At 40.4% G+C, this 14,502-nt stretch overlaps 2 protein-coding genes across 2 annotated transcripts in view; one reads left to right on the top strand and one right to left on the bottom strand.

Annotated features, from left to right (window-relative positions):
* ctnna1 (catenin (cadherin-associated protein), alpha 1) overlaps positions 1-14,502 on the bottom strand; it is a 268,835-nt gene that overhangs the window by 134,802 nt on the left and 119,531 nt on the right. The window lies entirely within an intron of this gene.
* Positions 3,914-13,033, top strand: lrrtm2 (leucine rich repeat transmembrane neuronal 2). Its single transcript, XM_007257743.4, has 2 exons — positions 3,914-4,631; positions 5,448-13,033. The coding sequence occupies exons 1-2, from the start codon at positions 4,628-4,630 to the stop codon at positions 7,073-7,075; spliced, it is 1,632 nt and encodes a 543-aa protein (XP_007257805.3). The 5' UTR covers positions 3,914-4,627; the 3' UTR covers positions 7,076-13,033.

The following is a 14,502-nucleotide window of genomic DNA, read 5'->3' as shown; positions in this document are numbered from 1 at the left end:
ATTTAAAGATCTCACAATGCATCACTGGTCTGTACTGAACCGGAAACAGAACGGGAAAGGAAATGGGGGTTGGGGACAGGGTTTTTTTGTCCAACATGTCCAAAACTAGGTTGAGTTAAAATGGAGTGCATCCTTTCTTTGAAGTCCACGTAGTGACCTGAATGTCACAGTTCAGCGAGCGCATGTAAATAAAAGCAGAGGAGCGAGTCTGAAAGGCCAGGGGAAAACGCTCGCCGCCTCTCAGCTGGACATGTCTTCGACTTAGTTGAGCGGTTTTGGCTTGAAATGTTCTTTATTAAATCCCAAGTTTTATTCAACAGGCCTTATTCTCAGACCATTTTAGAGCAGAAAGGTTTTAGGAATATTTTGACGTTCCATAGGGTTTTCTTATTTGGAATTTGTTTGCTGTGGCTTCGTATTCGATAAAATGCTGATGCTGGCATTCAAAAGAGCATTATTAAATATTAAAGTCAGAACCAAAGTCCCAAAATAACCCAAATCAAAGTTTGTTACATTTTATACATTAGTTAAGACTAAGGAAAACCAGTTATTGTATTCTTATTTATTATTGTTTAATGGATGAAAACTGCACGAATAGCTCAATTTCTAAAGTACTAATGACTATATTAATACTGAAACATTATGAGGATGTTTACAGGGTGCACTTCTTTATATTGCCCAAATAGGAAATATAAAGAGAGTTCAACCTTAAACAAAGGTTCTATGAAAGGATCTTTGGACAATCCCAATAAAGAACCAAGTTCCATATAAAACCATGTTTGAAGAAATTTACAAGTGTGAAGAATCCATAAAAGTGTTATCAAGTAAAATGTTGCCTCTATCCAGCCATTCATCCATCCACTTATCCATTTTATTTATTATTGTTTAATGGACGAAAATTGCATGAATAGCTTCAATTTTCCATACCTGCAGTGTGAATTTAACTTTCTGAATGGTTCAGGCTTTTTTGAGCAAACAAAGCAAACCCTTTTCATTTGATCCAGACTGAAATTAGCTACTTACGGTTAGCGCAAACTTTGTTTATTTGGTCCAGTTTGTGATTTTTGGCACTTTTCATACAAAATTGAACAAAAACAGACCAGCTCCATACCCAATGATAACAGTCACGACTTGAATCGTACAGAGGGTCCTTAGAGCTTCAAGTATGGCTTAGCTTGATCCACCATCGATTGGGTGTAAGATGACAAACAAACATCTGGATGAAAAACAAGTGTTCAATTCTGGACCTCAAATCCAACTATGAGTGTCCATTCCTGGATTTTATTCTCAATGGAAGTTAAATGAACAGTTAAAGCAATTGGTTGGCGAAGTATTGCCAACCCTACCAAACCTTACCAAGTTCAGGATGGAAAACTGGACTTAAGAGCCAGATTTAAAGCCATTTATTCTGCAATATTCACTGTTCTGGAACCAAGGTAGGGTCTGAATGAGAGACGCACCATATTAAAGCCTATTCACACCAACTACTTCACAATAAAGCACTTCTGCTGTATGCTCTGAATTAGAGCATCTACAAAATACCATGTAAAAAAAAAAAATAAATAAATAATATCTGAAAGGATATACTGTCCACAAAAAAAAAAAAAAATAGAGAGTCCTGGTTGAGCATCTTCTGTATGTAGCTACCAGTTCTGATTGTTCCACCTGCTAATCCCTATAAACGTAAAAGCTTAAAAGCCTGAGCCACTTTCGCCACCTCAACCACCACAGTACACCACACTCACTGCACCTGCTTCTGCAGTGTGGAGGGTTGGAATGTGCATCTAATTACTAATGGTAATCTATCAAGTTAAGTATCTGCTCGCCTTGCCAACTTAATTACATGCTAAATCCATTCATCACTACAGCTTCTTTGGCAAAGTCAAAATATCCATCTGTTTACACTACAATGGAGCGATTCGTTTAAAAGTTACAAGCTGCACACTGACGTCCCAGATTTATCTCACAAAAATTAAGCCAGACAGTAATAAATTGAGACGGTATGTTTTTGAGATGCACAATATTGGCAGAAAACATTATACAGCAACAGTGTTTTGGAAACACATGACCTTAAATAAAAACAGGTATTTAAATAGAAGTGACTAAAAGTCACTGATCCTCTAAGATTGGAGTAAAACAAGCTACAACAATGAATCCCAGATCACGCTGCCATGCTATCAGCAGTCAGAGTCAGAGAGAGCACAATTAGCTATGCTCTCTTTCAGTTTGTAGATTGCTCTCCCAGATTATACCATTTTTAATATCTAACTTTTAGACAGCCTGTAACTGTTTTAGTTGAGTTTTTTTCCTTTTCCTTTTTTTATTTTAATTATTTTCTATTTTTATTTATCTAGTTTTATGTTTAACCTTTTAGCCCTTTTATTTTATTTATTTTATTACTGGTTTTACTTTTGGACTTTTACCTTTTAATTTAATTTATTTTGCCCTTTAATTTTTTTATACTTTTTTTTTTTAAACACATTTATTTATTATAGCTCCACCATTTACTTTTTAGTTTTATTTCTGTCCCATTTTTTTTTTTTTCATTTTGTTTATATTTTTTAAATCTAATCATTTCTGTTTTATTGCTTTACATTTTAGCCAGTCTGCATAGCTTTTTATTCTGAAGTGTTTTATTTCTTTTTAATTAAATCTTGTATTATTTGCTTGTTTTTATAATTGAAACTTATTTTTCAGTCAATTTAATTTTGTAAATGCTTGGCTGCATTGAAATGATTGTTAGCCTTAATGTATTACTGAGTGGAAATAAAGGTTGATTGATTAATTGACATTGGTAAGCACAGGCATCTGTTAGCTGATGCATCAGAGCTGTTGGCTACCCAGCGATTCTGCATTGGTGACTGGAAAGAGGTGGAGTCAAAATTCACATCCAACAGAGGAGGCATGCACTAGTCTTCACCTTTCAAGTGGGGAATTACTACTAGTGACTGTGTAACTGGCCTTCTAAAATAAGGAGTGATTGGAATTGGCAATGTCGAAAAAATATATAGCACAGCCCTAGTACATGCATATACACCAATATGCTTAATTTTAAGTGGGCAACTAGTAGAGGTCGTACAATACAGCCCTAAAAATATCACGACATTGCAGGATATTTTTTCGATAACTACTGTTGGCGACACTTTAAATGTGTTTAAATTCATTTCAAGAATATACCACCACCATGTTTTTAGTTAACAGTTTTATACATTTAGCAGACACAAAAAAAATCTGGTCTACTTCTTTAATAGTAACTTTAATAGTAACGTATAATGGGTATACCTAAACAAGAAATAAAAAAACAAAAAAAATAAAATCTACTACAAACTATAACAAATTATGCAGCATATTTAGTGCATGCATATAGACGGCAAACTTACAATTAAAAGTAAACGCAAAAAAAAAAAAAATTACTGTGTTAAAGAATCTCAATTTTACAATATGGAGGGTTACATTTAAATTACATCAAAGATTTTGGCGATATCACGTATGATACGAAGGGGCACACCCCTAGTGACTACTGCCAGACTGCAGAAAACAGGAAGATTTACAGTGATTGTTCATTTGTGCTGTGAATTACCACAACAGGGGCTGAAGTTATCAATATACTGATGGTGATGAATCAAAGAGAGAGAAAGTGGGAGAGTGCTACAGAGAGAAAGCACGACAGAAAGAGAGAGAAATAGAGAAAGGGATGGAGAGTAGCTGAGAGGAGAAGGGAAAAAAAGAAGCAAGGAGGAAATGATGAATCAAAGCATGTGTGTGCAAGGCAGAATGCGAGTGAGCAAGAGAGAGAAAGAGAGAGAGAGAGAGAGAAAGAGCGTGCAAGACAGAAAGAGCAAGCAAAAGGGAGCGTGTGAGCGAGCAAGCAAGCACGAGAGAGAGAGAGAGAGCGAGCAAGCGCGAGAGCGAGAGAGGGAGAGAGAGAGAGAGAAACAGCACCGATGATCGACGCCAGTCTGCCACCACTCTGTAGCAGCGAGAGGGTGCAACAAAAGCACAGAACGACGTCTCAGCTTCTCTGCTCTCCGGTCCCCCTGCATCTCTCCTCCTCCGCGCCGACAACTCCGTACACGGTGCTTCCCAGACGCAGCGGGCTGGCGACGCGAGAGGGGGGCTTCTGCCTGACATCAACAAGTTAGGGTTGAAGGACCACAAGCCGTGAAAAGAAGGAATGTTTGCTCTTCAATTAAGCAAGTGAGCTGACGACATTGCAGTGGAAAAAGAAGGGGAAGGAGGAAAAAACGAGGGGGGGGGTCGTGCCGTTCGCCAGGCTGTTCGCTTTGGATGCAAATCGTCAACTTCTAAAAGATTAAGGATTCCTGGAAGTGAGAAAATGCCTGTTCTTTACTAATTTGAGGAATTGAACCAAATCGGAGGAGGAAGGGATTAAAGCATTTACGATAAAAAAAAAAAGGGATGGACAAAACCCAACATCCCGTGACATGGAATTTCTGAATTTGTTTCAGATGAGGGGGCTCGGCATTGCTTTAGTTCTGAAGACCTTGATTCCTTTTGTATTTGCTCAAAAGGCTCTTTCCCCTTTGGATTTCTTCTCTTCCATCTGGCTGTTCCAGGAGTCTGAGCAAAAAGACAGTTGAATGCAGCCGCCGATGTTCACAAAAGAATGGGTAAGTTAGCTCTTTTATTCACAGAGACTGGACCTGAATAGGCAATGGAGTGAATAGGGAAGAGAGGGAGAGAGGGAGAGAGAGCGAGGGAGGGGGCGAATGACAGGCTATCCAGAAACATCTATGTACTTAAAATGTCGTCTTCCATCCTTCTCTCTTGCTCTTTTTTTTCTTTAAATCACCATTCGGATCCTATATAGTCATGATTGGGATTCACTGAAGCTGTAGGAATTGCATGTCTTGTGTTGTACTGAGATCTGTGTGTGTGTAAGAGAGAGAGAGGGCTGGCTGTAGTGTTGGGAAAAAATTAGATTAAATTAAAATTAAGGAATAAAAAAAATGAAAGCCAAGCCAAGCTAAGAATCTATCAAGCAAGAAATAATATCGAAATTATACAGATGAAGCTGCAGATGTAATGACGGCTGGCAGCTGAGGAAGCTGAGGACGGTGGTGAATGAGCCACCATCCGTTTAGCATTCATGAAACCCATGGGGGGAAAAAAAAAACGTGCTAGATGAAAAACTGATATATGTATACATATTTAATTCTGTCAACTTTAATCAAACCACAAAAGGCAGAAAATTCTCTTGGGAGAGCATAACTACTGCATTGCCACGCAGATTGTTTGTTGCAAAACAGTCAGAGAGCGAGACGGAAAGAGAGAGAGAAAGAGAGAGAGAGAGAGAGAGAGAGAGAGAGAGAGAGTAATGAGAGAGAGAGAGAGTCAGAGCATCAGAAAAGAAAAATGTTTCCATGCACTGCAGAGATCAGATTTCCCTCCCCCCGGTTTATTTTCTTATCTTTAAACCCACCCAGGTTTCCATTCAAGGTGGCCATTGGTGGGACAAGCACCAGCGGCACTTTGTGTGATCAGCATGCTACTGTGCCTGCCTCCCGCGTCATGCACAGCCTGCCCTCAGAAATGCCGCTGCGAGGACCTGCAGTTTTACTGCGACACGCAGGGGCTCCTGGCGCCCCCAGATGGCGTGGACAAAGGGGCCCTGGGGCTCTCGCTCCGGCACAACAGCATCAACGAGCTGAGCCCGGACCAGTTCTTCGGCTTCACCCAGCTAACTTGGCTCCACCTGGACCACAACCAAATACTCACCGTGCATGAGGACGCCTTCCAGGGGCTCTACAAGCTCAAGGACCTGAACCTGAGCTCCAATCGCATCACCAAGCTGCCCAACACAACCTTCATCCACCTCATCAACCTCCAAATCTTGGACCTGTCCTTCAACCAGATGACCGCGCTGGAGCCAGAGCTCTTCCACGGGCTCCGGAAGCTACAGATCCTTCACCTGAGGTCCAACTTCCTGAGGACCACGCCTGTGAGGGCCTTCTGGGACTGCCGGAGCCTCGAGTATCTGGGCCTGAGCAACAACCGGCTTCGGAGTCTGGCGCGGAACGGGTTCGCCGGGCTCATAAAGCTGCGGGAACTCCATCTGGAACACAACCACTTGACAAAGATCAACTTGGCCCACTTCCCGCGCCTGGTCGCTCTCCAGTTTCTCTATCTTCAGTGGAACAAGATCAACAACTTGACGTGCACCATGGAGTGGCAATGGACCACTCTGGAGAAACTGGATCTCACCGGGAACGAAATACGCTCGCTGACGACCGACGTGTTTGAAACGCTGCCAAATCTTAAGGTTCTGCTGCTGGATAACAATAAACTGACCAGCCTCGACACCCAAACGATGGATATGTGGAAGTCCCTGAGCATCATCGGGTTGTCCAGCAACCTTTGGGAATGTACCAAAAGGATCTGCACCTTGGCCACTTGGCTAAGTAAGTTTAAAGGTCGATGGGAGCATTCGATCCTGTGTCACAGCCCAGAGTACACTCAGGGCGAGGAAATACTGGATGCTGTTTATGGATTCCAGCTGTGTCAAAACTTTTCGGCGCCAGTTGTCCTGACCAGCACCACGACGGAGGCCACGTTGCCCCAAGAGTTCACTAGCTCCTTGTTTGGGAATATGCAGACGCCAACGCAGGACTTCTATTCAGAGGATTTTGGGAGCTTTACTATTGTCACGACTACTACCACCACCACCCAGACCCCACGTACCGCCCTGGCTACCACCACCACGGTGGAAGGGGCGGATGTTACCGAGGACTACGCCATGATGGACAACACAGTGCTGACCCAGAGAGTCATCATAGGTACTATGGCCCTTTTGTTTTCCTTCTTTCTCATCATTTTTGTAGTGTACATCTCACGGAAGTGCTGCCCTCCCACTCTACGACGAATCCGCCATTGCTCAGCCATTCAGAACCGCCGGCAGATGAGGACCCAGCAGAGGCAGCCAATGACGGACCTGGCGACACAGGTGCCCTATAACGAGTACGAGCCGAGTCACGAGGAGGGGGCACTCGTGATCATAAACGGCTACGGGCAGTGCAAGTGTCAGCAACTGCCTTACAAAGAGTGTGAAGTATAAACACTATTTATTCCTGCAGTTTATGGGTTTACCATTTTAACCATTTCAAACGATACAGGGTTTGTTTTTGGACTCATTTTTAGTTTGTAAAGAAAGGGGAGAAAAAAAAAACAAACAAACATTATTTCTACTCGCTAGCTTTGAAAGTCAATGGGGAAACCTGGAGGTCACAGGGATGGAAATACAGAGAGAATAGATATATAGAGAAATTCACAAGTTTATTTTTGTAATACGAAAGCAAGGTTCATATCAAGCTGGGGCAATCAATCTCAGATGAAGGTGGTATTTGTGAGATTTGTCACTGCATTATTAGTCACGTAGAGAGCAGCACAGAAGCAGCAGAAGAGAGGGGAAGAGAAAAACCTATAGCCAAATCACCTGGATACTTGTGCTCCAGAAAATGACGGTTTATAAAATGCTCTTCTCAATCTGAAGGTGAAATTTTATCAAGTGGATTAAAGTGCTGTTTTAAATGGTGTGTAGAAAAGAAACATCTGACGTGCCAAAAGGGGAAATGATGTGTGGTGCACATTAGACACTATAGATCACACCCACTCACTTTTGGGAAAATGATCATGGCTTCATGGTTGGTTACAAAAAAGTTTTTTTTTTTTTTTTTTTTTAAAAAAGTCACCTTTTTGTAACAAAACAATTACGGGGAGAGTACTGTTAAATTATTCCATACATAAAGAGTTAGGTGATGAACTGTTTAAAGAGGGGATTCTTCAGCCATCTCCATCTTTTCTTCCTTAAAATGTCTACCATGATCCTTTTTGTTTGTGCAAACTACCCAGGTACAGCATCAATGTGAACTTAAAGAGACTGAGAGCAGAGCAGCCTTCCTGTTTTTCGGTTTAATTCAATAAATGACACACGGTTCTTTGAAAGCTGAGAAGCTGGCCACTGTGTGCGGAAAGGTTAATGTTCAATCTGACTCGTTACATTTGCGTTACATTTGCCAAGTGTCTGGATTGCTCCCTTGACAATGACGTTGGAAGGGATTTAATAAATGTTACGCACATTCGCTTACTTGATCTTTGAGCGTACACATGTTCATTCATTTCTTATTTCCAGCAGAGAGGAAGCGAGAGATAGAGGGAAAAAAAAAATGACGATGGCTTGGAGGTAAATACTCCAGCCCTTCAACGACATACTCACTGTGACGGTTTGCTGCTGCTTTGACCACTGCGTCATAAATGACGTTAGGAGGAGATCAACAACAACTTATAGTAGAGGACAATTAAATGCAATCACCAAACAGAGAGATTAAAGTAACAGACAGAGACTTTCGTGCAAGAGAGGATAAAAGGGAAAATGAGCAAGAGGAGGGGATAAAACAAGTGATAGAACACTAGAATCACTAGTCCAAAGAAATCAAATTCATACTGGCTCTACAACAGCCTTGCTCAATGCCTCGGAGAGTGTAATCACACCTGACAGCTTGAAGATTGAGCCAATTAGAGCCGGACAGAAGGAATCTAATATTCTGTCACCCACATCACTGCTCCAAAAAGAAAGATTTAGACCGGGTGGACATTTAGCAGGAGCACTTACAAAGGTTCAGTCGGAGGACGCACTTGCACTCGTCTTCCGAGACAAGGGAAAGGAAGGACAGGAGAGAAGGGAGGATGGGAGGGGAAAAGGAAAAGGAAAAAGACAGAGCACTTTTATTGACATTCCTGATGCAGGATGGCTGAACGGCGGAGGAGGTTCTTTATCTTAGGCATATTACTGGCACGACGTGACAGCGTGGCAGGGAGATGAATGGGTTAGACAGATGAATGAGTGAGGGAGAAGGCGCGAGAGAAGGCGCGAGAGACTTAGAAAGAGGGAAAGAGAGAAAGTGAAGAGTTGCGAGGCTCCTGGGAGAGCGTATAGTCTGAAGTCTTTCCACTAAACCAACAGGAGGGGGAGATGGGGGAGGGCTGGGTCAGGACACATTTGTATGCAGCAGGGAGAGGATGTGCATTAGCATCAGACTGCTGAAGAAGCCGGCACAGCGGTCGGTGGTAGCAGGAGCAGCTCGCTGCGTTTCATTTATAAGCTCGGAGGACAAGGAAAGGGAAAAAGCGTGGTAGGGAGGGGTTTGAGCTGAGCCAAGTCTAACTAATGTCTAACCTTCGCCGAGGATGAGGATCTGAAAATCTGCAGTAGAGTGACATTGTGTAAGGGCATGCACAGGGGGAGGAGAGGGGGTGGAATAAAAAAAAGACGACAGCTATGATTATGATGAGAATATGAGATAACACATAACAGTAAGTGACGACACTTTAGGCGCAAGACCTGATCTAATCGACAGCGGAGTCACAGACGAGGTTGATCATCTAGGACCGGAAAAGAACCTGTAACCCGTTAATAGCCCAGTGGTTTTAAAACTAATAAAGCAAAAGGAAGGTGGTAAAGCTAGATGCTAGTTACGCTAGTCACGCTAGTTACACATCACATCAAAACTGAGGCAAAGGATTTGAGTGGCGTGCCCAGAAAAAAAATAAATAAATAAAATCTTCTGAGGCTCTGCTGCTCATATCTGAGGTATTTTTGGCAGAACTTAAAATAGAGAAAGCATTACAGCTAACGTGCCGTGAGGAGTGAAGAGTGAGGGAGGGAGTAATTACCCACCACAGCACAGACTGCCGAGAGGGAGTCTGATTGGTGGGCTGAAGGAAGAGAAGAACAGCCCACTAGAGGGCAGTGTGAGGGGATTATTGCATTTTGCAAGATATAAGAAATGAAACGAGATTGGTAGTTGTTTGATTCAATTGTTACATTTCTATGTAGATTTGATGCAATACTTTCTAGAAAAAATGGCAAATTTATGGCTTCAGTGTGGTTTGCAGACTACAGCCAGAGGGGATTGCCTGTTTGACATCAGCAGCCAGAGTCAGAGATAGTATTAATGGGTTTTAAGCAGATACCCTGTCACTCACTCGCTGGGGATGCTGTAATGCTGGTGGACACAGGCATCTGTTGGCTGTTGTATTATAGCTGGGATGTGGCGCTTTCCTCCAGGAATGTTTGCCACCTAATAACGCTGTATTACTAGGGGCAGCTTGGAAAAAAGCTTCGAGTTTTAAAGAGCATTAGCATTGCTGTTTGAAGTGGGTGGGTTAAATGGCTCGGCTCAACTAGAATGATTGGGGCAAAACAAATATTTTTTCAAAATTTACCAAAAAAGGGACTTTTTTTTAATAAGAATAAGACTTTCTTAATGCTCAAATGTAAGATTTGAGTCCAATTCCTTCTGCGGCATTTTAAAAAATCTGTACGAAAGTGAAGAGCCACAAAAATTAAGATGCAAGGTTTTGCAAGTCAAATTAAGAAAGTGTTATGCATCGTAATTATATAGAAATGTAACAACCATCTCCACCTCAGACCCTTACCAACCATAAGTCAATTTAAAGAAAGAAATGACAAGACAATTCACCCTTATTCTAAAGCAGAATTACATGAACCATGTTAAAAGGCCATTAAGTCAATGTGTAGCCTAACCTTTTCCAGAAACTTAATGATTTTTTGCAACATCTACATACAAAAAGCCCACACACATCAATGATAGAGTCAATAGGTGGTGAAAGCTAGGCCGGAAACATACTTCACATAATATAGCAAACGCAGATGCTTCAAGCTACAAAGACTGGGATTCCCACGCAATTTCGTTAAAAATATATATGTAGCAACCCATTTCATAATGCACTACTTTTGCAAGCTCCATTCTGGGGCTCTATCAGCAACAAAGTTGATACGCTTTTTCCAGGGGAAACGTCATGGCGGTAATCGCACCCAGTTTACAGACAATACAACTGGTGCTCTATCGCCCTCTTAAGCTCTGAGAATTCGAACACCGAAAACAGTGCAAGAACAGACGTTAATTCTGTATAACTGCATCTTGTGTTGCCTCAAGCAACACTACAGTGACATCCAAGTTGTGTTGTAGCACTGACTACATGCTTTTCGTCCAGTAAACAGCTATGGCTGCAATCCCATCCATTTACAGATGCTGTGATTTGCTCCTCAAACTGTCCTCTTACAAACCGATCATTTTAAAATGCCAAAGTACTGTAAAAAACCCAAATGTTCAATTTACACAGCAGAATTTAAAGCACTGACTAAAATGCCACTACAGTGATGAGCAATGCATTTTTCGGGTTTCCTGTTGCTTTACAAAAGCTGTGATTAGAAAAGTAACAAACTTTTCTAAATCACAGCTTTTGTGACATTTTGTCTTTTAGTGCTGGCAATGTGCTTTTTTCCAGCCAACAGTCACTCATCGCTCTATATTTGGTGTTTTAAGCACCAAAGTGATGTACAAACGGACATCAAGCATTGCGGCAAGCAGCGATAAAGTAACAATCAAGTTGCTAGTATTTTGGAGTTGACAACAAGATTAGCCCAGAGTCTACAAAACTAATGATTCTGTATTTCAGTGAACCACTGGATCTGTGTTCCCCCCCAATCAACAGTCATAGCGTTTAACCCATCCTGCTAACAGATACGATTTGTGGTCTACTGCCTCTTTCCCTTAAGTACTGAGTGTTTTAAACGTCAAAGTAATATAAAAACACGTACATTTTGTACAGCAGCATTAAAAGCATGGCTGCAAACAGTACTACAGTGACAGGTAATTGCTGCTTTAAGACATTTGAAATTTCCTCCTAAAACTACAGTACCTAAAACATTTGTTAATTTTGTCTTATAGTGCTGGCGATGTGCTTTTTCCAATCAACAGTCATGGAAGTTGTCCTCTATGGCCCTCAATTTGGTGTTTTAAGCACCAAAGCAATGTATGAGTAGCATTTAAAGCATTGCCGCAAGCAGTGCTACGTTGTTGGTCAACTGTCACGGCGGTAACACCAACCTGTTTTACAGACAATACGATTATTAAAAGAGTTCACAAAACTAACGATTCTGTAGCAAAACATTTTAACATGTTGCAACAAGTGTGGGCTACAGCAACAGCCAAAATGTTATGTAGCTAGCACTGTTGCTGTGCTAATTCCAGTTGACTGTAAACAGGATAGGGTTATAGCTATGACAGACAATGCGAATAGTCCTCTATCACAACCCATTGAGAACTAACTGAGCATTTTTACGGTACTTTGGCGGTTAAACTGTTAAAATATATGATAAAAGAAGCTCAGGTTTGTAGAGCATTGGCCGTGCAACACTGGCATCTGCGTTAGCATACTTGCTAATTTGAGTATGTTTCTGGCCTAGGGCTTCTGAACTAACCAACCCTGTTAAAAAGAACATCAACGAAGCCAAGCCACTTCAACTTCCTCTTTCTTATAGTTTCAAATTTACCAAAAAATATGAAAAAATTAAAAGGGAAGAAAAGGAAAAAGTAAATTTTCTCCACTTTGTGTACCTCCCAAAGCGTTGTATTGCATGTGTTAAAGCAAAGCGAAGGATTTTATCTCGTCATTTCGGCGCCATCTGAGCAACAAGTGATTGACCTCTTTCCTAGCGTGCGAGTACAGATATAGAGAGAGACGAGGGCAGGAGAGAAAAAGAAAAAAAAAAAAAAAAACAGTAATACATTATCTTCTGCAGAGGCGAGAACAGGCAGACACGGAACGACATATCACTGTTTACCAATCAGCTTCTCAAGTGACAGCAATCCACAGCTCTGTGGAGACGCATCCATTTGCACTCACTCATGCACTTGTAAACATTCTTTTTTTATTTTTTTTCTTCTTATTTGGTTTGATTTCCGGTTCTTCTCGTCATAACGCTGAATTTCTTGCTCCGGACTCTGCCCAAACCCCCTCCCCCCTGCCCCCCTTTCTGAGAACACACTCCCTCAAACTCTTTGTGCAAAATGAATGCTTTTCACACCCTCTTTTCCTTTTGTATTGTATATGTAAAATTTCATATATGTATAGTGGATAAAGATGTGGCCAACTGGAGAAAAAAAAAAGTCCTTAAAACATATATTTTTAAATAAAATGTTACAATTTATGAATGTTTCCAGGTTTTGATCTGCTCTGTGAGAATCATTATTATCATATCAAGAGTAAATGGGTTAAAAACACAAATATCAAGATTTGTGTAAAGGTACCGTGTGAAGCTGTGTATGGGCTTGGAGAACTTGGCAATATGATAAATATGACGATACAGGGGTTATGATTTAATATACAGCATATTGTTATATATAAGTTAGTAAAGCCAATATATTGCAACATTTTAAATCAAATCACAGGAAAACTGTCTTAATGCTGTGTGTGTATAAAAAAATGAAGCATAACTTGATTAGAATCTGAGTAAAAGAAACGGTAATTTGTTTCTGCATCCAATCAGAACAGCGGGATTGGTCTGTGTCTATAACTGTATAAAATCATTGTCTTATTTTAATACCACTTTATGCCTTAAAATTGATAATATAATAGTGTATTTAAAAAAATAGAATCTTATTTAAAAGTTACTTTATTTCAGTAAATTAGTTCAAAATGTGAAACTCACATAGACGTATTAAACACAGGGATCAATTTTAAGCTTATTTATTTTATTGTTGATGTTGTATGATTACGGATTACAGCCAGTAAAAACCCCAAAGTCAGTGTCTCAGAAAATTAGAATATTATCTAAGATGAAATGGTACTTTTGGCAATGTGCCAAGTACTGCTGGAAAATGAAATCTGCATCTTTGTATGAGTTGTCAGCAGAGAGAAGCATTAAGTGCTGTAAGATTTTGCGTAAAAACACTGCACTGACTTTAGACTTGATATGACTCGATACGACTTTTATGGAGATGCAGATTTTATTTTCCAGCAGGACTTGGCACACTGCCAAAAGTACCAACTGGTCTTATATATTCTAATTTTCTGAGACACTGATTTTTGGTTTTTCATTGGCTGTGAGCCATAATCATAAACAATCAAAGAAATAAATGCTTAAAATGCAGCACTCTGTGATATATATAATATGAGTTTCACATTTTAAACTGAGTTAAAAGAAATAAAGTAACTTTACAGCGATACTGATTTTTTAAAGATGCACTTTTAAAGATCAATGCACTTTTATTTAAGGCTATTCAGGCATTTTAACTGAAATAAGAATGTTTCTATATCCTAAATAAATAAACTAAAATGAATGTTTTAGTGGTTTTAAACAGCCAACACTGACCCATTCACATTAAGACCCCCTCACTAAGAACATAATGAACTATATAAATGTCAAAAACAGGACTTCTGGGTTCATTAACGATACTGAGGTCAGCAAAAATGATTGAGGTCATGCTGACAACATAATTATTGTGGCTGACCTGATTCTCAAGCATGGTATTGATTTGATTTTTAATGAATATTTTATGTGTAAAGATGGACATAACCTCAATCATATTTGCTGACCTCGAAATTACACCTACTATAGAGTAGGGGTAATCACTCTCTCTGCATTATGGTGAAATACCTTCAACTGTCAACTTTGTT

The sequence above is a fragment of the Astyanax mexicanus genome, chromosome 2 (assembly GCF_023375975.1).
Source record: "Astyanax mexicanus isolate ESR-SI-001 chromosome 2, AstMex3_surface, whole genome shotgun sequence".
Lineage (NCBI taxonomy): Eukaryota > Metazoa > Chordata > Actinopteri > Characiformes > Acestrorhamphidae > Astyanax > Astyanax mexicanus.
Note: the sequence above shows the minus strand (reverse complement) of the source record. Positions and strands in the feature narration are given on the sequence as shown.